Source organism: Coregonus clupeaformis, chromosome 9 (genome assembly GCF_020615455.1).
Source record: "Coregonus clupeaformis isolate EN_2021a chromosome 9, ASM2061545v1, whole genome shotgun sequence".
NCBI classification, from domain to species: domain Eukaryota; kingdom Metazoa; phylum Chordata; class Actinopteri; order Salmoniformes; family Salmonidae; genus Coregonus; species Coregonus clupeaformis.
In genome coordinates, this window is record NC_059200.1 from 7,586,044 (window position 1) to 7,610,092 (window position 24,049).

General features: G+C 41.8%; 1 protein-coding gene across 3 annotated transcripts; it reads right to left on the minus strand.

The window, feature by feature from the left end:
* Nucleotides 1–726: 726 nt before the first annotated feature.
* On the minus strand, nt 727–23,158 carry LOC121573655 (neuroligin-3). Of its 3 annotated transcripts, XM_041885794.2 has the most exons (8): nt 22,933–23,158; nt 19,424–20,107; nt 18,570–18,629; nt 17,959–18,009; nt 16,410–16,559; nt 15,400–15,585; nt 4,748–5,537; nt 727–3,066 (listed from the first exon to the last, which is right to left on the minus strand). In XM_041885794.2, the coding sequence occupies exons 2-8, from the start codon at nt 19,905–19,907 to the stop codon at nt 2,196–2,198; spliced, it is 2,592 nt and encodes an 863-aa protein (XP_041741728.1). In that variant the 5' UTR covers nt 19,908–20,107; nt 22,933–23,158; the 3' UTR covers nt 727–2,195. The 3 variants fall into 3 exon arrangements, with proteins under 3 accessions (XP_041741728.1, XP_041741729.1, XP_041741730.1); XM_041885795.2 differs by lacking the exon at nt 18,570–18,629; XM_041885796.2 differs by lacking the exons at nt 17,959–18,009; nt 18,570–18,629.
* Nucleotides 23,159–24,049: the final 891 nt, after the last annotated feature.

A 24,049-nucleotide genomic window follows, 5' to 3' on the forward strand; every position in this document is an offset into this window, starting at 1 on the left:
TCAGTATGTGGGCTGCTGCATGGGCAGTTCATTCTCTCTCAGTAGCCAGGCTATTCATGGTCTGCATAGTATGTGTGCTGCCTGTCTGAGGTACGTAAAGGACGCCACATGGTCAATGAGAGCAGGTTCTGGCTGGTGGGTGTGTTTGACTCTTCAGAGCAGCATCTTCAGAAAACACAGAGAGATATGAAGAATATACAGACAAGGGAATAAAACAAAAGGCAGGCCATGGAAATGCCACTGGACTGACATTGATTAAGTAGACTAACAAGGGGACATTGAGGGCTGGGTCCAGCTGCTGCTCTCTCTCCCCTCCCTTCCCCTCCCTCATCCCTCCATCCCTGACCCAGTTGATGTCAAAGCCCACTCCTTACAATGGTCCCAGTGTGCAGCTGGAGCAAACACCACACTGTCTTTTTGGAGTGTGCCTGTACCCTCTTATCCTCTTTGACTTTCCCCCTTTATAGCCCTTGACCAAAATATCATCATACAGTTACAAATGTACCATAGATTATGATAATATGCCAAAGCTGTGTCTATGTAATCTCAACTGGTCCCAGTTATATATGCGGCATTGCCCCGATGCCTCAAAATCCAAGCTGAAATGTTGCTGTTTGTTTTCAGTTGAAAAATAATCTTGATATGTGATACAATTGAATTAGATTGGCCATCTAGCCATATCTGACTCATAATAAAGATGTTGATGGATTTTGACAAGAAGACAACTCAGTTCCAAAAAATCTTTAATCAGCCAATTGATATTGAACAGTAGTATTAGTTAATCGTGTTCTATGATCGTATCAAAGAAAGCAAGGTGACAGTAATTCTCAGACCGATGTGCAGAATAATATTGTGAAGTGTTCCCACTGAATTCAAAAGAACCTTGCTTCAAAATGTGTTATACTACAAAATCGGTGTTTTGTGTAAATGGGATGAAGCCCATGGGTGAAATTCAGTTTACTCAATCTGCAATATGTTAAGCAAAACTCTTTCAAATCTGATTTGTTCAGGTAGTTTATACATACAATTGTAATATACTTAATTATCTTACTGAATACCTTTATATTCATATAAACAAATAACAATAAAAAAAACTGCTGGTCTAAGTTTATTCTGTACAAACAAGCCAAGCCAATGGAATAATATCAGTTGGTTAGAGTAGGTGCCATCTTAAGCTGTTCTCTTTTTATAACAAATCAGAAGTCGCATTCGCAGAACGTGTTTTGCAAAAGAAGACACAGTTAACTGAAAAAGAACAAAGGTACTTAAACAGACGACCATAGATCGGAGTACAACACTAATATGATGAAAGCCAATACTTCAAACAAATGTCAAACAAATGTCTTACCAATTTACACTTTTACATTACACTTTGTGTGTGCGCAGACACACACACACACTCACAAACATACGCGCACACAAACAGACACAAACACACGCACACACGTTGTGCATATTCAAATAGAAATATTGTTGGATAAATGTGATACTTTTACTACAAATTGTAATCAATGTTGTAGTAAAGGTTCAATTCATCACAGTCACCGTAACATAGTATTTCTCTATGCAGAGAATGTTACAGTAACAAGCCATTCTTTAGTCAGTAAGTAAAAAATACCCCTTTAAGTTGTGAGTAACATGAGGAATATGTATAAAATAGCTTCATAACACAGATTTTCTGCTTTTTACAAATGTCCTTTCAGTCAGTGATGAGTCAAGATGTTAATTGTTCCACAAAGAATTGTTGAAAATCAAAACTGATATCATATTAAGAAAAAGCTTCCCGTACAAATCCAACTGTACAAACATTATGCTGAGGTCGTACAAGTAAGAAAAAATAAATGTTACCCTCAAAAGACAAGAATGGGAAATAAAAAGCATTTTTCCCCCCTTTTTTAACCAGCTCACAAAGGCTTCTGAAAATGATTATAAGAAAATGACTGCTTATAGACGTCCCTCTGTGAGAGAGAGGAGGCAGTAGTATATTGGCGGCGATTCTGCACCCTTTGACCAGAAAAAGCTTTGCATGGCTCTTGCAGTATGAACATCAATTCAAACTTATCTTACCCACGCATCCCATCCCAACTACTGATTTGTATTCATTCATAAACTACTGTACATCACAGCTCGCCCCTCAACTCACCTCTACAATCTCTGTCCCCTATGGTCTATATGTCATAGGTCCCAGGCTAGGTCTATACCCGGGTGGTGGAGTGGGAGTGGGGCAGGCCTGTGGAGTTGCACCCGGCTGGGAAAGTGCTGTAGGGGTGCATATTGGGAAGGCCCATCAGGGAGTTGGGGATCATGGTGATGTTGTTGGGCGTCATCAGGGGGATGTCGTCTGGTGAGCGGCGCAGGGTCATGGTGTAGTCCATGTTGGTGGAGAGGTGCAGGGGGTCGTGAAGGTCGTGAAGGTCATGGAGGTCGTGGAGATCATGGAGGTCATGCAGGGTGTCACACTGGTTCATCTGGCTGCTCTGGGTCATCTGATGGGACAGGCTCTCGTCGATGGTGTTGGTGGTGTGGCTCACTTCGTTGCCGTTGCTCTGCCGCTGGGGACTGGCTTGATGGGGGCCGCCGTGGCCATCCTGACGGCTGCGCTTGTCCTTACGGTAGTAGAGCGCGGCAAAGGCCAGCACATTGAGGAACAGCAGCGAGGCGCCTACAGCGATGGTGACACTCAGCTCAGTGGAGTAATCTCTAGGGTTAGCCACGATCAGAGGACCCGTCTCCTCCCCGTCCCCGTTACTGCTGTGGGCCGTGGAGACAGGCGGACGCTTGGTGGTGCCAGTCCTCTTACCGTTGGAGTTGGTGGTGTCCTGGGGAGGGACCTTAGTGGTGGTGGAGGTGTATTGGAACATGTCATGGAGGTTATATAGGTGGGGCACCAGGTGCTTCCAGAAAGCGACCTTGGTGGCACGGTAATGGTCGCGGATGCGAGGCTTCAGGCCGATGTGAAGGTACAGCTGGTCATGGGGGTTGTACTTGGACCAGGCCACCTCCTCGAAGCGGTTGGCCTTGGTGTGGATGAACTTGGTGTCCTGGGGAACTGGCTTGTTGGGATCCCTGCAAACAAACAGTGAAGACAGGGGTCAGAGATTGACTACCCATATAGAAGACATTAAGCTTTCATTTGTTTCATTATGGGGGTTGTCAACAGGCAAGTTGTGCTGGTCAAGGCCAGTTGTGAGCTGTGAGACTGGTTGATGTAATGTCAGTCTCTCCTCAAGGGCTCAGCATTCCCTACATCAGTGTTCCCAACTCCAGTCCTCGAGTGCCCCAAACAGCACACATCTTTGTTGTAGACCCAGACAAACTCTCCTGATTCAACTCATTGAGGGCTTGATGATTAGTTGGCAAGTTGAATCAGGTGTGCTTATCTGGGGCTACAACAAAAATGTGTACTGTTGAGGGTACTCGAGGACTGGAGTTGGGAAACACTGCCCTACATTTTTCATTGAAGCACACTCATTGCTAGACAACCATTTTCAGGTCTTGCCATATATTTTCATGTAGATTTAAGTTAAAACTGTAACTTGGCCACTCAGGAACATTCACTGTCTTCATGGTAAGCAACTCCAGTGTATATGTATCCTTGTGTTTCAGGTTATTGTCCTGCTGAAAGGTGAATTCATCTCCCAGTGTCTGGTGGAAAGCAGACTGAACCAGGTTTTCCTGTAGGATTTTGCCTGTGCTTAGCTCCATTCCGTTTATTTTTCATCCTGAAAAACTCCCCAGTCCTTAACGATTACAAGCATACCCATAACATGATGCAGCCACCACTATGCTTGAAAATAAGTAATGTGTTGTATTGGATTTGCCTCAAACATAACATTTTGTAGTATTACTTTAGTGCCTTGTTGCAAACAGGATGCATGTTTTGGAATATTTGTATTATGTACAGGCTTCCTTCTTTTCACTCTGTCAATTAGGTTAGTATTGTGGAGTAACTACAATGTTGTTCATCCATCCTCAGTTTTCTCCTATCACACCTATTAAACTCTGTAACTGTTTTAAAGTCACCATTGGCCTCATAGTGAAATCCCTGAGCGGTTTCCTTCCTCTCCGGCAATTGAGTTAGGAAGGATGCCTGTATCTTTGTAGTGATAAGGTGTGTTGATACACCGACCAAAGTGTAATTAATAACTTCACCATGCTCAAAGGGATATTCAATGCCTGCTTTTTTATTTATTTATTCCCATCTACCAATAGGTGCCCTCTTTGCGAGGCATTGGAAAACCTCCCTGGTCTTTGTGGTTGAATTTGTGTTTGAAATTCACTGCTCGACGGAGGGACCTTACAGATAATTGTACTGTATGTGTGGGGTACAGAGATGAGGTAGTCAATCAAAAATCATATTAAACACTCTTATTGCACAAAGAGTGAGTCCATGCAACTTATTATGTGACTTGTTAAGCAAATGTTTACTCCTGAACTTATTTAGGCTTTCCATGACAAAGGGATTGAATACTTATTGACTCTACATAAGTCAAGGGGTGTGAATACTTTCTGAAGGCACTGTACATGTGAAGTGCATCTGTATGTCTATAAATATTGGTTCTTCTGCACAGGCTTCAATACACATTTACATATGATTAGGAATACTTTTTAGGCAAATACAGGGACACAAATGGGAAATAATGTGAAAGAAGTTTTACTATACAAGCATACCACAATCAAGCCTGATTTGGGATTAACAGAATGGATCCTGTCTGAGTCTGACCAGGTCTCAGGGTACTGTACTCACCCACTCTTAGCGAAGTTGGTCCAGTAGGTCATGACCACAGCGCTGAGCATGATGTCGTTCCTGGAGAAGTTGCACGGGAACAGGTCAGTGGCTCCCACCATGGGGATGCCAAACACATAGGGCACCTCGTCTCCGTGGGCCGAGTCCGACCACACAGGCTTCATCAGGCTCTGGCAGTGGTGGTAGAAGGCGTAGAAGTATGTGGGTGAGCCGTAGCGGGCGTGCAGGTCAGCCGTCACCACCGAGGGCTCCACCCACTGGTGGTCAGTGAACAGGGCGACTAATGTCTTCCTCCTGGTCTCCGGGTTGTCCCTGTCAGCCCAGTCCGTGTACATGAACTTGATGGTCTCCCTCAGAGTATCCTTCCCCTCCGGGTAGCCATACAGGCTGTCCACGAAGTCCGACACGGCAAAGTCAAAGTCGCTGCCAGACACGCCGTCCTCTAGGTCCACCACAGTCTCCACGAAGCGCAGCCCTTCCCCCTGGTTGACGCCCAGCATGATGTCATAGTTGAGGAACTCGCCCTGCTCCATCAGGATCTCGGGATCGTCGGGGATGACGTCACCATCGATGACGGGGCCGAAGGCTACGTGGTAGCGGGCTGGCTGGATGTCCTGCTCCACCAGCTCCCTGGCACTCTTCTTCTGCAGGCAGGACACCATGTCCAGGGTGTCCAACACATTGCAGCCCACCCTCTCGGCCAGCATGCGGGTGTACTTGACAGGCTGATAGTTGACGGCCCAGCTGGACAGGGCTGAGCCACTCTGGATGATAGCTCTGTGGAACAGGCCTGGGGAGATCACAGCACAGCATGGACAGTCACAAACATAGATCAGATGAGTGCTGTTTGGTCAACAACAATCTGAGACAGTACATTTGTAGGCCTACCCTGCAGTATAACATATTGGTAGCTTCATAGGATCTCTATCTAGGTTCTGATGATGAGAGGTCAGTTTTGACCAGAGTTTTTATGATAATTTGTGCTCACCGCACGATTTTATTTGCGATCGTGATAGACAAACCTCATCAACATCCATAAAAAATGAAAAATAAATGACATTTGGGTCTGTTCAATCTGTGTATCTGCAGTCTCAGTTAACTGTCATTTTCCTTTAACGTTAGATAAATCGCTAAATAATATAAATGGAAAAGATGGAACTCTAAAAATAATTGAAATTCTAATTGAGACAGTGTATAATTCACAATTAAAAATAAAGCTTAGTAAGTGGTGCATATGTAAGGTCTCACATTGGCCACATTAAAAAGGGATTTTAGTTAATTAAACTTTCACTCAACACATAGGCATCATATTTGCGCACAAATTTGTGGCACTCATCTGTGAGAGCACTGCTTTTGGGAATGATGAACATTCAGTGACTCCACTGTGAATACACACAGTAGCCTTGTTGAAAACATGAACCTTTAAGATTACATTTTAAGAAATACTATTAATTCAACCTAACTTTGTGCGGGGAATCGGTCCAGTGATCTTGATGTGAACTATCTATCGTGCAATGAGCTCTCTCTCTCTCTCTCTCTCTCTCTCTCTCTCTCTCTCTCTCTCTCTCTCTCTCTCTCTCTCTCTCTCTCTCTCTCTCTCTCTCTCTCTCTCTCTCTCTCTCTCTCTCTCTCTCTCTCTCTCTCTCTCTCTCTCTCTCTCTCTAAATCAGTTCCACTCTCTCCATCCACAATCCTCGCTCTGCTCACACTCACAGCATGTCCATCAGAACCAAGCGTAATGGAGGTCTGTGGACAGCCAGGAAAACCAAATAATAAACATTGACAGAAACCATGCTCCAAAATCAATACTACATCAGGGTGTGTGTGAGCAGGTGTATATGCGATAACAGGCAGGCCTCATGCAGGGAATCACACACACCACAGCAACACACACAAAGTCAGTCATTGCATCATGCCTCAATAGCTGCGTCCTCAGGGACACTCTTTAACCAGAGACTACCTGGCTATGAGGCGGAGACGCCATTTTATTTGACGGACGTGTACAGTATGGCAGTATTCGATCTTCAGTCCAGTCAGATAGAACAGCAGATGTCCATAAACAGGGCCGGCCATAGCGGCATAAGCTACTGCTTATGGACCCATTACTGTTGAGAGTTAGATTGGTAGAATACACAAGGTACAATTTCAAAATTTGATTTTGCATCAGAAGTTTCTCTCTATTTATGTCAGTCACTGACAGGCACTCAATTATCCCATGTCAAAACATCTTTCAGATTGGTAAATTAGTCTAGCCAGCTATCTAAACTTCTATGAATCATGGTCGAATTACCGACTGTGCACGCAGGGCACGTGCCCAGTGGCCTTGACCTCCAGGGGGCCCCCACTGATTTTGTTAGTCACTCACTCAGAAATCATATTAACAAGTCATGGCAAAATGTGTATAATTCAGACCTGGGATAACTGTAGTTTAAACTGCTTTGTGGAAAGTAACTATTTTTCTGGGGAAACAGAAAATTACTACTTTCTAAAGCTATTTGAATACAGATCTCAGAAAAAAACTACTTTTAAAACAATTTGAATACAGATCTGAGAAAGCAAGTCCTTAAAAAAAAAATCCAATACAGATCTCAGGAAGTGACTAGTTGTCACGCCCTGACTCTGGGGACTCGTATTTGTTGAGTCAGGGTGTGTATTTTCTGTGTGGTATGTTCTATGTTGCATTTTCTATGTTTAGATCTAGATCGTGTAGATCTATGTTGGCCGGTGTGGTTCACAATCAGAGGCAGCTGTAGCTCGTTGTCTCTGATTGGGGTCCATACTTAGGCAGCCTATTGGCACTAGTGGGTTGTGGGATCTTGTTCCGTGTTAGGTATGTTTGTTTTGTGTACCTTGGACTTCACGTTTCGTTTGTTGTTTTGTCATTGTGTTTATTCGGAAAAATAAACATGTACGCATATCACGCTGCGCCTTGGTCCGTCCCGTCTGTAAACGATCGTGACACTACTTTTCTGAAACTATTGGATGGCCGTGACATGCTTACTTACAAGCCCTTAACCAACAATGCAGTTCAAGAAAGAGTTAAGAAAATATTTACCAAATAAACTAAAGTAAAAAATTATAAAAAGTAACACAATAAAATAACAATAACAAGGCTATATACAGGGGGTACCGGTACCGAGTCAATGTGCGGGGTACAGGTTAGTCGAGGTAATTTGTACATGTAGGTAGGGGTAAAGTGACTATGCATAGATAATAGACAGCGGGTAGCAGCAGTGTAAAAACAAATGGAGGGGGGCGGGGGGTCAATGTAAATAGTCCGGGTGGCCATTTGATTAATTGTTCAGCAGTCTTATGGCTTTGGGGTAGAAGCTGTTAAGGAGCCTTTTGGTCCTAGACTTGGTGCTCCGGTACCGCTTGCCGTGCGGTAGCAGAGAGAACAGTCTATGACTTGGGTGACTGGAGTCTTTGACAATTGCATGTTGAAGATAGAAATAGAATGAATAGAGCACACACAATCTCCTATACTATTCCAATCTATCTGGCAGTCATATTTGATCGACACAATACATTTACTGTATATCTGAACATTTTGTAAATGTCCATTCTCCTGAATGTCAATTGCCCCAGGTGTACATAATCAAGTCAAACCAATTAACCAATGATATTTTGTACAGATAAGTATAAATAAGGTGACATTCAACTACTGTATGACTCTTTCAACATGCCACTGAAAAGGTTGAAAGCTGCAATTAATTTTATGATACCTGAAAATACTGCAGAGTAATTCAAAGCGATTTGCAAACATCGCAAACAGCAAGTTGGAAGCTTACAAAAAACTACTTGGAACCTCTTTGTCCATCTGAGGGTAAGTGTTCTTGTTTCAAACACACACTATACCATCTGTAAATGGATAGTTTACTCAGAATACAAACTAACATGATTTTCCACCCACCTTAGCTGTAGTTGATTCAAGAAGGCAGTTTTGGGATATTTAGTTTCCTTTTGACACTTAATAGCCATATTTTGTTACTGTTAGCATTCTCAGTAACACTTAAACTGTTCTTGTGCCTGTGTAATAAAACTGTAATTACTTTTGGAGTAACATTTTATTAGCTAACCCTAACCCTTTTAACTACAAGAGGGTTAAGGGAGGGTTTGGCTGGGGGGGCTTTACTTGGCTCATCACGCTCTACGACTCTTTGTGGCGGGCCGGGCACCTGCAGGCTGAATTCGGTCGTCAGTTGAACAGTGTTTCCTCCGACACATTGGTGCAGCTGGCTTCCGGGTTAAACGGGCAGGTGTTAAGAAGCGCGGTTTGGGGGTCATGTTTCAGAGGATGCATGACTCAACCTTCGCCTCTCCCGAGCCCGTTGGGGAGTTGCAGCGATGAGACAAGATCGTAATTGGATATCACGAAATTGGGGTAAAAAGTGGGTAAAAAAAGAAATAAAATGTTGAGGAGATTCTATGTCCCTCATGTACAGTGGGGAGAACAAGTATTTTATACACTGCCGATTTTGCAGGTTTTCCTACTTACAAAGCATGTAGAGGTCTATAATTTTTATCATAGGTACACTTCAACTGTGAGAGACAGAATCTAAAACAAAAATCCAGAAAATCACATTGAATGATTTCTAAGTAATTAATTTGCATTTTATTGCATGACATAAGTATTTGATACATCAGAAAAGCAGAACTTAATATTTGGTACAGAAACCTTTGTTTGCAATTACAGAGATCATAAGTTTCCTGTAGGTCTTGACCAGGTTTGCACACACTGCAGCAGGGATTTTGGCCCACTCCTCCATACAGACCTTCTCCAGATCCTTCAGGTTTCGGGGCTGTCGCTGGGCAATACAGACTTTCAGCTCCCTCCAAAGATTTTCTATTGGGTTCAGGTCTGGAGACTGGCTAGGCTACTCCAGGACCTTGAGATGCTTCTTACGGAGCCACTCCTTAGTTGCCCTGGCTGTGTGTTTCGGGTCGTTGTCATGCTGGAAGACCCAGCCACGACCCATCTTCAATGCTCTTACTGAGGGAAGGAGGTTGTTGGCCAAGATCTCACGATACATGGTCCCATCCATCCTCCCCTCAATACGGTGCAGTCGTCCTGTCCCCTTTGCAGAAAAGCATCCCCAAAGAATGATGTTTCCACCTCCATGCTTCATGGTTGGGATGGTGTTCTTGGGGTTGTACTCATCCTTCTTCTTCCTCCAAACACGGCGAGTGGAGTTTAGACCAAAAAGCTATATTTTTGTCTCATCAGACCACATGACCTTCTCCCATTCCTCCTCTGGATCATCCAGATGGTCATTGGCAAACTTCAGACAGGCCTGGACATGCGCTGGCTTGAGCAGGGGGATCTTGCGTGCGCTGCAGGATTTTAATCCATGACAGCGTAGTGTGTTACTAATGGTTTTCTTTGAGACTGTGGTCCCAGCTCTCTTCAGGTCATTGACCAGGTCCTGCCGTGTAGTTCTGGGCTGATCCCTCACCTTCCTCATGATCATTGATGCCCCACGAGGTGAGATCTTGCATGGAGCCCCTGACCGAGGGTGATTGACCGTCATCTTGAACTTCTTCCATTTTCTAATAATTGCGCCAACAGTTGTTGCCTTCTCACCAAGCTGCTTGCCTATTGTCCTGTAGCCCATCCCAGCCTTGTGCATGTCTACAATTTTATCCCTGATGTCCTTACACAGCTCTCTGGTCTTGGCCATTGTGGAGAGGTTGGAGTCTGTTTGATTGAGTGTGTGGACAGGTGTCTTTTATACAGGTAACGAGTTCAAACAGGTGCAGTTAATACAGGTAATGAGTGGAGAACAGGAGGGCTTCTTAAAGAAAAACTAACAGGTCTGTGAGAGACGGAATTCTTACTGGTTGGTAGGTGATCAAATACTTATGTCATGCAATAAAATGCAAATTATTTACTTAAAAATCATACAACGTGATTTTCTGGATTTTTGTTTTAGATTCCGTCTCTCACAGTTGAAGTGTACCTATGATAAAAATTACAGACCTCTACATGCTTTGTAAGTAGGAAAACCTGCAAAATCGGCAGTGTATCAAACACTTGTTCTCCCCACTGTATTTAATTCTAGCCTATAGGCTATATTCAAATTCATATATATTTGAGATCTGTATTTGAATATTAGTGCTGAGCGATTAACCGAAATAAGTTTTTATTTTATTTATTTATTTAACTAATTGACCGACGTCTGTTCAATTATTTGAATTCCATTTAGTTCTGGTTTTTTTCTGTGAGCTTGATATGCAGTTTCTGTAGAGAGAAATCAGATCACGCCTGAACAGTGCAACGTAGTAGGGAGCTGTAGTATCACGCTGGCTCACACAATCTCAGTGAGAGGGGCCTGAACTGGCTCTGGTGCCGTTAGAGCTGTGGCCTGGTGTAATAAAGGGCTGATTGATTAGAGGAGAGGAGGTGGTGTGTGTGTGTGTGTGTGTGTGTGTGTGTGTGTGTGTGTGTGTGTGTGTGTGTGTGTGTGTGTGTGTGTGTGTGTGTGTGTGTGTGTGTGTGTGTGTGTGTGTGTGTGTGTGTGTGTGGGTGATGTAAAGGCACAGATGCCACTATCTTTGTTTCAGATTGAGTGGCATTCCTTAATTCATTCACAACCCTCCTTCCATTTACTCTTGTGAGGGTGAGAAAGAAATACGAGCAAATCTTTCTGAAACGCTGGGGATAAATTAGTGAGTGTAAAACAGAGTGAGGTTTAAAGACTATTGTATTGATTAATATATGCTGCACAGTATGTGCTGTGTGTACATGTCTTGATGTATATATGTAAATATATAAAGTTAAATTGATAGATAGATAGATAGTTAGACTCCATCCATACACTACCTTGAATTTATAGGTGTTTCTTTGAAAGGGGTTCACTATTTAAGAGGCAAAGCTTTTAGTCTGATTATATTGAGGAGAGGAGAACAATAGCCATCACTTAACAGTACCACTACCCCCACCACCCTAGCCACATATCCAAACAATTCACTTCCTCTGAAGGACTCGATTGGATCCATTTGGAGTTGGGGCGTTCCACAAATAGAGTACATTTTGCATCCCTTTGATATTTTAAGTAGAAATTGTTTACCAATATTGAATTTCAAAATTGTTGCTCGTTATGTTTTTCCGACTTCTAGGAAGATTTTAACCCACTTAATCCCAAAATGTATTCAAGTTTTCACCATCACTGTAAAGCTCTAGTTACAGTGGGGGAAAAAAGTATTTAGTCAGCCACCAATTGTGCAAGTTCTCCCACTTAAAAAGATGATCGATGCCTGTAATTTTCATCATAGGTACACGTCAACTATGACAGACAAATTGAGGAAAAAAAATCCAGAAAATCACGTTGTAGGATTTTTAATGAATTTATTTACAAATTATGGTGGAAAATAAGTATTTGGTCACCTACAAACAAGCAAGATTTCTGGCTCTCACAGACCTGTAACTTCTTCTTTAAGAGGCTCCTCTGTCCTCCCCTCGTTTCCTGTATTAATGGCACCTGTTTGAACTTGTTATCAGTATAAAATACACCTGTCCACAACCTCAAACAGTCACACTCCAAACTCCACTATGGCCAAGACCAAAGAGCTGTCAAAGGACACCAGAAACAAAATTGTAGACCTGACCAGGCTGGGAAGACTGAATCTGCAATAGGTAAGCAGCTTGGTTTGAAGAAATCAACTGTGGGAGCAATTATTAGGAAATGGAAGACATACAACACCACTGATAATCTCCCTCGATCTGGGGCTCCACGCAAGATCTCACCCCGTGGGGTCAAAATGATCACAAGAACGGTGAGCAAAAATCCCAGAACCACACGGGGGGACCTAGTGAATGACCTGCAGAGAGCTGGGACCAAAGTAACAAAGCCTACCATCAGTAACACATTACGCCGCCAGGGACTCAAATCCTGCTGTGTCCCCCTGCTTAAGCCAGTACATGTCCAGGCCCGTCTGAAGTTTGCTAGAGTGCATTTGGATGATCCAGAAGAGGATTGGGAGAATGTCATATGGTCAGATGAAACCAAAATATAACTTTTTGGTAAAAACTCAACTCGTCGTGTTTGGAGTACAAAGAATGCTGAGTTGCATCCAAAGAACACCATACCTACTGTGAAGCATGGGGGTGGAAACATCATGCTTTGGGGCTGTTTTTCTGCAAACGGACCAGGACGACTGATCCGTGTAAAGGAAAGAATGAATGGGGCCATGTATCGTGAGATTTTGAGTGAAAACCTCCTTCCATCAGCAAGGGCATTGAAGATGAAACGTGGCTGGGTCTTTCAGCATGACAATGATCCCAAACACACCGCCCGGGCAACGAAGGAGTGGCTTCGTAAGAAGCATTTCAAGGTCCTGGAGTGGCCTAGCCAGTCTCCAGATCTCAACCCCATAGAAAATCTTTGGAGGGGAGTTGAAAATCCGTGTTGCCCAGCGACAGCCCCAAAACATCACTGCTCTAGAGGAGATCTGCATGGAGGAATGGGCCAAAATACCAGCAACAGTGTGTGAAAACCTTGTGAAGACTTACAGAAAACGTTTGACCTGTGTCATTGCCAACAAAGGGTATATAACAAAGTATTGAGAAACTTTTTTGTTATTGACCAAATACTTATTTTCCACCATAATTTGCAAATAAATTCATTAAAAATCCTACAATGTGATTTTCTGGAATTTCTTTTCTCATTTTGTCTGTCATAGTTGACGTGTACCTATGATGAAAATTACAGGCCTCTCTCATCTTTTTAAGTGGGAGAACTTGCACAATTGGTGGCTGACTAAATACTTTTTTTCCCCACTGTATGTTCTTGCTTTGACAAAGTCATTTCTGAAGGTTCATCTTTCCCTCGATCCTGACTAGTCTCCCAGTCCCTGCCGCTGAAAAACATCCCCACAGCATGATGCTGCCAGCGTAGGGATGGTGCCTGGTTTCCTCCAGATGTGACGCTTGGCATTTAGGCCAGAGAGTTCAATCTTGGTTTCATCAGACCAGAGAATCTTGTTTCTCATGGTTTGAGAGTCCTTTAGGTGTTGTTTGTCAAACTCCAAGCGGGTTGTCATGTGCCTTTTACTGAGGAGTGGCTTCCGTCTGGCCACTCTACCATAAAGGCCGGATTGGTGGAGTGCAGCAGAGATGGTTGTCCTTCTGGAAGGTTCTCCCATCTCCACAGAGGAACTCTGGAGCTCTGTCAGAGTGATGGAGGCCACTGTGTTCTTGGGGACCTTCAATGCTGCAGAATTTTTTTGGTACCTTTCCCCAGATCTGTGCATCGACACAATCCTGTCTCGGAGCTCTACGGACAATTCCTTCGACCTCATGGCTTGGTTTTTGCTCTGACATGCACTGTCAACTGTGGGACCTCCAGTGGTGGAAAAAAGTAAAGATACCTTAATAGAAAATGACTCAAGTAAAAGTTAAAGTCACCCAGTAAAATACTACTAAGTCTAAAAGTATTTAGTTTTAGATATACTTAAGTATCAAAAGTAAATGTAATTGCTAAAATATACTTAAGTATCAAAAGTAAAAGTATAAAATCATTTCACATTCCTTTATTAAGCAAACCAGACGGCACGATTTTCTTGTTTTATTATTTTACGGATAGCCAGGGGCACACTCCAACACTCAGACATAATTTACAAACTAAGCATTTGTGTTTAGTGAGTCTGCCAGATCAGAGGCAGTAGGGATGACCAGGGATGTTCTCTTGATAAGTGTGTGAATTGGATAATTTGTCTGTCCTGTTAATCATTCGAAATGTAACTAGTACTTTTGGGTGTCAGGGAAAATGTATCGAGTAAAAAATACATTATTTTCTTTAGGAATGTAGTGGAGTAAAAGTAAAAGTTGTCAAAAATATCAATAGTAAAGTAAAGTACAGATACCCCAAAAAACGACTTAAGTAGAACTTTAAAGTATTTTTTACTTAAGTACTTTACACCACTGGGGACCTTATATAGACAGACCAATCATTTTAATTTACCACAGATGGACTACAATCAAGTTGTAGACACATCTCAAGGATGTTCAATGGAAACAGGATGCACCTGAGCTCAATTTCGAGTCTCATAGCAAAGGGTCTGAATACTTATTTTTATTTTTAATACATTTGCAAATATTTATAAAAACCTGTTTTCACTTTGTCATTATGGGGTATTGTGTGTAGATTGATGAGGAAAAAAATTATGTAATAAATGTTTTAATAAGGCTGTAATGTAACAAAATGTGGAAAAAGGGAAAGGATCTGAATACTTTCCGAATGCACTGTATAATGTAAAGGTAAAACTAAAGAATGAAATAATACAGAAATAATATTAAGTAATATTAATTTTTGCATAAAAACATCAAAGTAGAAATAAAAGCAGATAACAGTAGATCTGTTTCAACACAGTAAATAATGTCACTTCCCTGAAGCAAGACTAGAGACCACAACACATTTATGTTAATGTTCCACATGAAGCTACACTACAAGATGAAGTACCAGATAAAGTAATATATAGTATGTGTCTGTGATAACTGCAGGCTGAGGAATCACTGGGCCTGTGTGTGTTTATCATGCGATAAAGCTATATAAAGGCATCCCCATTGGGCATGAGATTCACTGGTGACTATCCCATCCCCATTCCATCCCACCACCCCTGCCCTGTCTATCCAGGTTGAGTCTTAGTCTTACCCTCAGAGTGGTGGGACAGTGTGAGCAGGCTGACGCAGGATGCTCCGATCCCAGATCCAAAGACAGTGATGCGACCAGGGTCTCCTCCAAAATAGCCGATGTTCTTGCTGATCCAACGCAGGGCTTGGATCTGGTCCAGGAGTCCATAGTTTCCTTTAGCTGCCTGGTCACCTGTACTGAGGAAGCCTGGAATGTAGAGAAGAGAATATATTAAGTTCTTTCTTTTCACACTTTTATCTGAGATTCACCATACCAGAGCAGGTTAAATAACTAGCTCAGTATATCCTCCTCCTCCTCCTCCTCCTCCTCCTCCTCCTCCTCCTCCTCCATTTCATAAGGATACTCTCACTGCACGGCTCCTTGAGTTGCAACCTGTCCTTTTCTCCAATATGCTTTCTCCACTATGCTGTATCAATCACAGAGAGGGGGGCAGGCCCTTTCCGCCCCTCGCACAAAAATACATGAAGTGTTACAGCTGTGATGTCACTCCTACAAGAAAGACTCCAGACCTTGGCTGTGATTCCTGCATCCCTTCTTATTTAAATAAGTCTTCCAGGCCTGCCAAAAGCGGTCTATTTCTCTGCAGGTTAGTTAAATTCACCTCAAAAAAGATTTACAGTAATTGAAACAGTGTTTTGGAATATTGTAGCTTGTATACACCAAGTAGGTGATGAATAGTCACAACCATTGCCCTCTGACGTTGTTGTATTTCTAATCTTACTCCCTCCTCAATACAATAACATCCTGAAAAAGACCTTGCCTTCATAACCTGGGATTATACATTATACACCAGGAGAAAATGACTTATATAGCAAATGATAGAAATGTAACAAATTAATTTAAGTTTGAATAACTGGCATAAACTCTGTGGAGGGAGCGAGATCCATAGACTTACATATTAATAGGATCTCTGTGGGGAGATCAACGTTATGAGAAGAAGAAAATGTATCTTCTAGACTGAAAAGGATGTCCACAAACACCATTCAGAGATAGTAAGAGAATCCCATCACCTAGTACTCCGACCCTATAGTTGAGAGTGATGACGATGACATTCCCATAGCTGGCCAGCACACTCCCATCGATCATATTCCCTGTCCCCTCCATGTAGGATCCTCCATGGATGTAGACCATCACAGGCCTAGCCTCAGTGTTCCGAATGTCTGCAGAGAGAATCAGCCATTTACTATTTGTACGGTAAAGCTTTACAGGCAAGGTAATGCAATGCAACATCAGAATATTGTAACTCCTCCCAGAAAGTAGACTCAGCAACATTTACACCACTAAAGCTGAAGGTAAGCTCAAGGTAATGGTATTGATTTTAGCAGATGTGCTTGGGTGATTAGGGTCGTGGTTGTGACGCACCAATGGAGACAAGAATGCAAAGCAAGGACAGTACTCATACAGGCCTAACAGGGATCTATATTATGTCAATCTCAATGTTTTGCCCCCACAAAACTGTGTTTATACTAGAGCCTGAGCCATATTCTAATATTAGCAATATACTGTTTTCACATTTAGTATCTCTAAAGTATATCTGGTTAATACTATGTGTTCATTATGTTCAACAGAGCATGCTTCTTCAGGCAAGGTGGTCGTTTCTGTGCACCACGCTCCTATCAATGAATTTGTCATAATAGTGGTTAAATTGCAGGACCTGATTTTCTCTGCATCTAAAACAAACAACTACTAAATATAGTTTTTTCGTCAGAATAAGGCATATAACCCCTCCTCACAATATAACCGCTCTCCCCGCCCCAACGAAAAAATGGCAAAATACAAATTTGCTCACAAAAAGAATAAGGCCTATGACCTGAATTGTAAGTTCAGTGTCAATGTGAGAAAGGCGTGAGTTTCCATAAAATAACATAAGGACACCCATTTCCTACATCACAGTCAATCTTCTGAACAGTACGGTATGTAGTGAATAGTAATAGCTTCATCCTCATGAGTCACTTGTACGGACCTCCAATGAGACCCACAGAGAAGTAGTGGAGGAGACTTTGAGATAAGATATAGTTGGTTATAGACAGCACTGTCTGTGATCCCTAGAAGACACAGCAAAATGTTCACTTTTCAAAACATGAAGAGGTACTGTATATGTGCATTTATTGCACTCCCATTCAATTTATAGTGCTAAAAAATAAGCTCTTTGTTGATTGGTATAGCCACAAAGACACAAGAAATAACCCATGTGAGTCATTGTTCAAATTGAGTAAATGTGGGATCAATGACAAATTGACCAGCATTTGTCTTCAAGGGGGCTGTTAGAGGACAAAATCAGTATTCAGTGTCCCAAAAAAGTCCATGACACAAAAAATACTGCAAATATGATATGGATGTCCAAATCAAATCAATTAAGAGTGAAATAGCTAAGACGCTGAGAGAATAAAGTGACTTATAATTGACTTGGCATGCCCACTGATAAACTAAGGTTGAACCACTTCTGAGTTGTCAAAGGTGAGATCGAAGACGAAAGTCTGTGAAAATATCAAAAGTCAAAAAGTTTCCAAACCCCCCCCAAAAAAAACTATTGCATTCAACTTTGAGCATCAAAAATACCTTCACTGTCACCATGAGAGAAATCCGCTCCTTGACTCTTGCTGTGGGCCCCTAGGATTCACATTAGGGAGGGAAAAAAACAAAAAAGTACAAGAGAATTCAAAAATAGCATGATTGACCACCAAGGAAGGAAGATAGTGATATCCCAATCTGTGTCTCAGAAAATCTGGCAAAAATGGCATTACTGTAAAAACAAAGGATGTTTGTCTGTAGTAAACATAGGCTATGCATAATTTGAGGGAAGATATGATATACTCTCCTTTTCTTTGTCATGATGCATTCAGAAAAAAATAGATTTACATATTGTACAAACAGTAACTTTTGACATCAATATGTTGATTTCTTTCATAGATGGCTTTCCAATAATAACAAATACAAAAATTATATAAATAAATGTGCTTTTCAAATAAACATGTCATGGGTGGATGTTAATTTCTCACAGCAGAGGCACACACACACACTCTCACGCATGGACGGACGCACACACCTCTGACCAACATTTATCGGTTTCTGCTGTGTTTGATTTTCAAATACGATGATGCTGTGATCTTGGTTTTGAGCCAACTCCCAAGTCACTTTGCTCCTTTTTACTCCTTTGTTAGCTTACATACCTTCTTCTCTACATACTTTCTTGTTGGGTTTTCTGGCACATTCCTTGGATGTTCTTTTGACTGAAAAATTAATGAAAGACTACGAAATAACAGAAGGCTGTGAAAACTGGAAGAAGCATGCAGGCACCCAACCCAGTTCACTTGGCATCACCACAGGAACTATACAAGGGAGGTAGTGGGATAGGGGGTTTAGAGATATTCATCCAATTTAATAATAATCATAATGATTTCACAATGCTGCACACTGTCCATTTTCACATGCACTCTGTCTGTATATTGTATGAGCCCTAATACTTAAGGAAAGGAAATGTGTTTATCAATCACAATAGTGTTTACTGGAGATTAAGCACCTCGGAATTTGTCAAGTTAATATTGATCTACAGATCCATAGCATACAAATATATAAATGTATTGCATCTCAGATTCTTACACTGTTAAGGCGCTCACATTGTAAACAACAGGCATCTAGTGCACAATAATACATATTTCACCGGCCTAACAAATGTCTGAGTCTGATTTATCATAACATTTGAGCCATTCAAAGTAGTTAGGTTAGGCCATGCTGTTGGCTATATTCTGACTTTAAATTATTAGTTGTCTGACGCAATAATAGGTTTTATATCAGTGTGTGATTTTCCCCTTAGGGAACACAAGGAACGGAGCCAACATTGTAACGGGGTGAAGAGGAGTTGGTGACATGACTTTGGATAAGAAAACAACTTGGGGTGGCACAAATGAGATGCACAATGACAACTGCTGCATGAGCAAAACATGATGATTGCAAGGTGACAGCAAGGGCAATACAGGAAACAACATGGATTGTCCCTTTGGTCCATTTTACCCACTCCACTCACCATCCTCTGTCGGAATATAGATGTTTAAATACAAACAGTCCTCGTTCTGATCCTGAATGAGGTTGGCCACTGTGTCCAGGTTATAGGTAAACCATATGGGCATCATGATCTCGGGCACTGTGTTGCGGATGTTCTGAGGGCACACGGGCATGAAGTGGGTAGCATTCTTGATCCCTGACCAGGAGGAGGGCTGCTCTGGGGGCATGAAGCGCTTCTCCCCGATAGGGGGGGCAGCGTACGGCACCCCAAGGTACTGATCAACGGGCTTAAGGACCTCGCCTGGCACCGCAACCCGGAGGCCCCTCAGCTTCCCAAACTGGGTGTTCACAGTCGGGTTGTAGTTCTGGCTGGACATCACTGTAAATGGCCAGTAGGAACATAACATCCACATTAAAAGACCACGGCGGGTGGCGATGGTTGCGTTTCCTTGCCGATTTGATAGGTGTGCAGGCAACAGATGGTGCGTAAACTCTGCCAACCACATGGTCTGGGCAAGTGAGTGCCCTTGCACCACCCCAATGTACACTTGAGTGTCCTCTCAACCCCTATGGCCTACTGTATTCCACTTAACCAGGCATCGCTCAACCTGCCCTGGGCTCCAATGGTTTCTAAAAACAAATAAACAAAGCCCAGGTATTCACTCATCTCCAGCTCCAATTCTCATTGCTGTTCTGAAACCTAGAGCTGCAAACAAGAGAGACAAATGGTTAGGTGAGCAAACATCGAAATCAGCATTTCAACTAAAAAGTGTGGATTGCTTACTGCAATGCCCCTGAGTATACTGACGGTACTATGTTGCCAGATTACTTGAAAACTGGGGCTTCTAAATATATAGAGCGAGAGTTGCTCATCATCCGTATGCTTTCACAGAAGATTGGCTCCCTGTAGACAACCCACACAATCATTTCAAAGCAAACGAATTGCTTGGGAGAACACAAGGGACCATTTGAACACACTACTGTGATGAGTGAGTGGTAGTATTGTCTGTAATCCAGCAGAATGTGAATGTAAATACTGTATAAGTAAATGTAAATATATATCACAGAGGATATGCACATTGGCCTCAATTGTCTTTATTTTTCACGATTTCGCCTGGGACAAGTATTACTCTACAAATAGGCGATATCATTTCCAGCGTCATGTTCGGTGTAAACACCCTTTCATTCGTTCTAATGTGGGCTGACATTACCATGGGGAGAAGATTTGAACTATCTGAAAAAGCATCTGCATCGATGTAGGCAGAATGTTGTATGCTGCAATGCATCTGGAAGTGAGGGCTTTAGTAGTATACTGCACATTCACTTTCTGTCATGTAAAAGGACAGTAATGAATGAGACAGAAATGTCTATTAAACCAATAACAACACTGATATAACCTTTGAGTGGAAGGATGGAAAGCTGTAATGGAAGGAAGTACAGTGCCATATAATCATGTTCTTTCCCATGATGCCTGCATGTGTATAGTATAGCGCCACAGCAGCATGGCAACACCAACCCTCTATTAAAACAGCTAAACAGTAGGCTAAATCCTTATGAAAATAGTGAAACAACAGTGTCGTAGAGCTACAGGCAATAGAAACAGTGTAACGAGTCTCCTGGGTCATCAGGCTGGGTACTTGCTTGTCGGTATGGATGACTCCAAGAACATGCAAGCACAAGCTTGTTTCCCTAAATCAATTTCTTTAGCATTTATTGATAGACCATGGTATTGAGGCACATGAAAGCAAACCTACTCTTTTCTGGAATTAACAGATATTGATTCTATCAAAAAACGGAAATATCTATGAGTCCTCTACCTCTACAAAAGTGTACAAGCTGTGTTGTGTAAATATAACAGCAACAGCTTCAAAAAATGATGAATAGAAAAGAGTAGTACATGTAGCTGGGCCCATGTGTGTGTGGGTGGGGGGTAGTTAATATGATAAAACATGTCTATCATGTCTCTATCACCCATATAGGCAGTTTTTATTTTTTTATTTTCAACTTGTGCAATAATTGCAATTTATTGCATGATGTATATATACAGAAAAAGGCTAAAGGTTGACAAAGTAAGCCTTAGCTACTTATACTTTGAGCAGGTTAATCAGGAGGCCAGGCAAAGCTGACGAGGTGTATTCCCTCAACACATAGAATTGTGTTAAGACCAGCAGGGGAGATGGAAGAGACTTCCCGACAAGACATGAATACGAATAGATTACAACTCACTGTCTCTTATACGCGCAATGCTGTGGGAGCTATCTGATGAACCTGCATTTAGCCTACATTGAAAATAAAGACATTATCTCGGATTCTCATCATCCTTACATTAAAATCATCACTTCAAAATACTGACAGGCCCTAAGTCTAAGTCTGCTACTAAACTCTGCAACCTGTCCTATTTTCCTGAGCTGTGTGCAATTTTCAGTCCCAATGAAAAGGCTGTTGATTCAGAAAATATATTGAGAACGAGAATGGTCATTTTCCAGTGTCACTTGAACTTTGAGTGTAGGCCATTAGCCTAATGCTTTCGAATATACTAAAAATGCCAAATACAGACAATTAACCATAAGTTAGACAACACTCACAACAGGTGTGTTAACATCAAGAATATAGTCTACAAATGTTGCATTTATGGGCCAAAACAGGGCAACAAATTAATTCATGCATTTAAAGATGCATTTGAAAAAACAACATGGTTGAGGTCCGTTATTGCGGCGACAGGCCCACAATAATGTAATGATATCAGTGGCCCTATTGGCTAAGCCAGTCATAAGCACAATTACAACCACATCCCCAATGAGAACTTGTAATTAATTACTCTACACGGGGAGTCTAATTGGACACACATAACATGCTTTGACATCTCGCCTATAAATTGGTGTGAATGAATCCCAATTGTATTATACCGACTCCAAGGTAGCAGCCAGTGACCATTGGCAGAATGGTGATGGCTAAAAGATCCGGAGTGCGGCGCAAATAAAGCAGTCTCTTTCTCTCCTCTCTGTGAGGCACGCAAGGTGCTATAGCCAAATCCGGCGCCCGTGCAATTTTAATCAGAGTTAATCCTTCCAAATCGTTCGATTAGTCCAACTCGTTTTAGTGTAAAAACTAAAGCATGCACCGTTACAGGGAAAAAGGACGATAATGTCACAGAACACCTCGTTGAAGGTGAGCTGGTGGCATTGATTCACCAGTAATAGGCAACGATGCGTAAAAATGTCAGACTGAAAAAGAGACTGAAAACCAAACGTTCACACAAAAGACCAAGTCACAGACAGCACTGCTCCTCCAAATTTCCAAATAAACACCAAGGATGCGCTTGATTAATAAAACGCTGCAAATGTTTAACCTAATTATCACATGCAAAACATCTAAATATCACCAAAATATTATACAATTATGTTTAAATATGCTACAATTAAACTACATCATATTATGAAAAGAATACCCATGATCCTGCTATGTGGGATCGTGGTGTGTAGTAAAATCTTGCCAAACCTTCATCTCATGGAAAGGGAATTTTCGACTCACCTGCTCTAACGGAGGCTCCTACTCTTCATCCCCGGCTTGCTCTTCTCCATATCATTTCGTTTTCATGGCACTGCATTGATGATCACATTTCATTATTATTATATTTTTTATCGAATGCAAATATTTACTTTCAATTCACATGTTCTATTTTGTCTTCTTGATTAACATTAATATATTAGCCCTATCGGTTTGTGCGCGCGCAGCTCGTTCACGACCGCAAGGTCAGGAGCGCCCACTGTCTTCGCGTTTCTAGGCAACCATGGAGATACGCGTGAGCTGACAAACAGGCAGAAAAGAAGTGAAGGGAATGTATCTGTAACATGGTCTAATCAAAATTATGCATATTTCATTATAATGATTAGGCTATATGGAATCTAACCCATCAGGTAGCCTTTCCCCGGGTCCCTTGTGTAATCAATCAATCAAATGTATTTATAAAGCCCTTTTATATCAGCAGATGTCACAAAGTGCTATACAAAAACCCAGCCTGAAACCCCAAACAGTGTCTTTGATTAGGAAAAACTCCCTAATCAAAGACACAGAGTGATGCAGACTCAGGTCTCATGTAATTTAAAATTCAAATATAAGGGTCTAAATGCAGGCTGTGTGTGTGATAGCCTAAGCATAACCAATGCTGATTAAGGATAGGCCTATAATCTGCATTGTCTTCCTGACAATCCAATGGAAATCATTCGAAAAGATTAAGCAAATTCTGCTAAAACCATCTCAATGTTTGAATGGGAAAATGGAGCTGGTAATGAATAAGGAATTTAGCCTTTGATTAGATGTATTTATTAAAACATTAAAATGTGAATGGTCTAATATAGTAAATGGTTTTTAGTTGTAAAAGAAGTTCCAAGTATAAAGTAAGAGTCGCTCAGCATCACCCACCGAAACACATGCAGTATCTGGTGCTGATGCTGCGCTGGACAGCTTCATCTTGTGGTGAGTTTAAATATCACAGCCATCGTGGGCAACTTCAGTGGGAAACGATGTTTTAAAGTAACTGTCTAGTGAAAATCTCACTTTAAAAAGCTCATAATCTGTTAACTCATACCCAAATAATGTTGTTGACTCTTCCTATACTTGTATTTGTGGCCAAAGCATAAATTAGAGA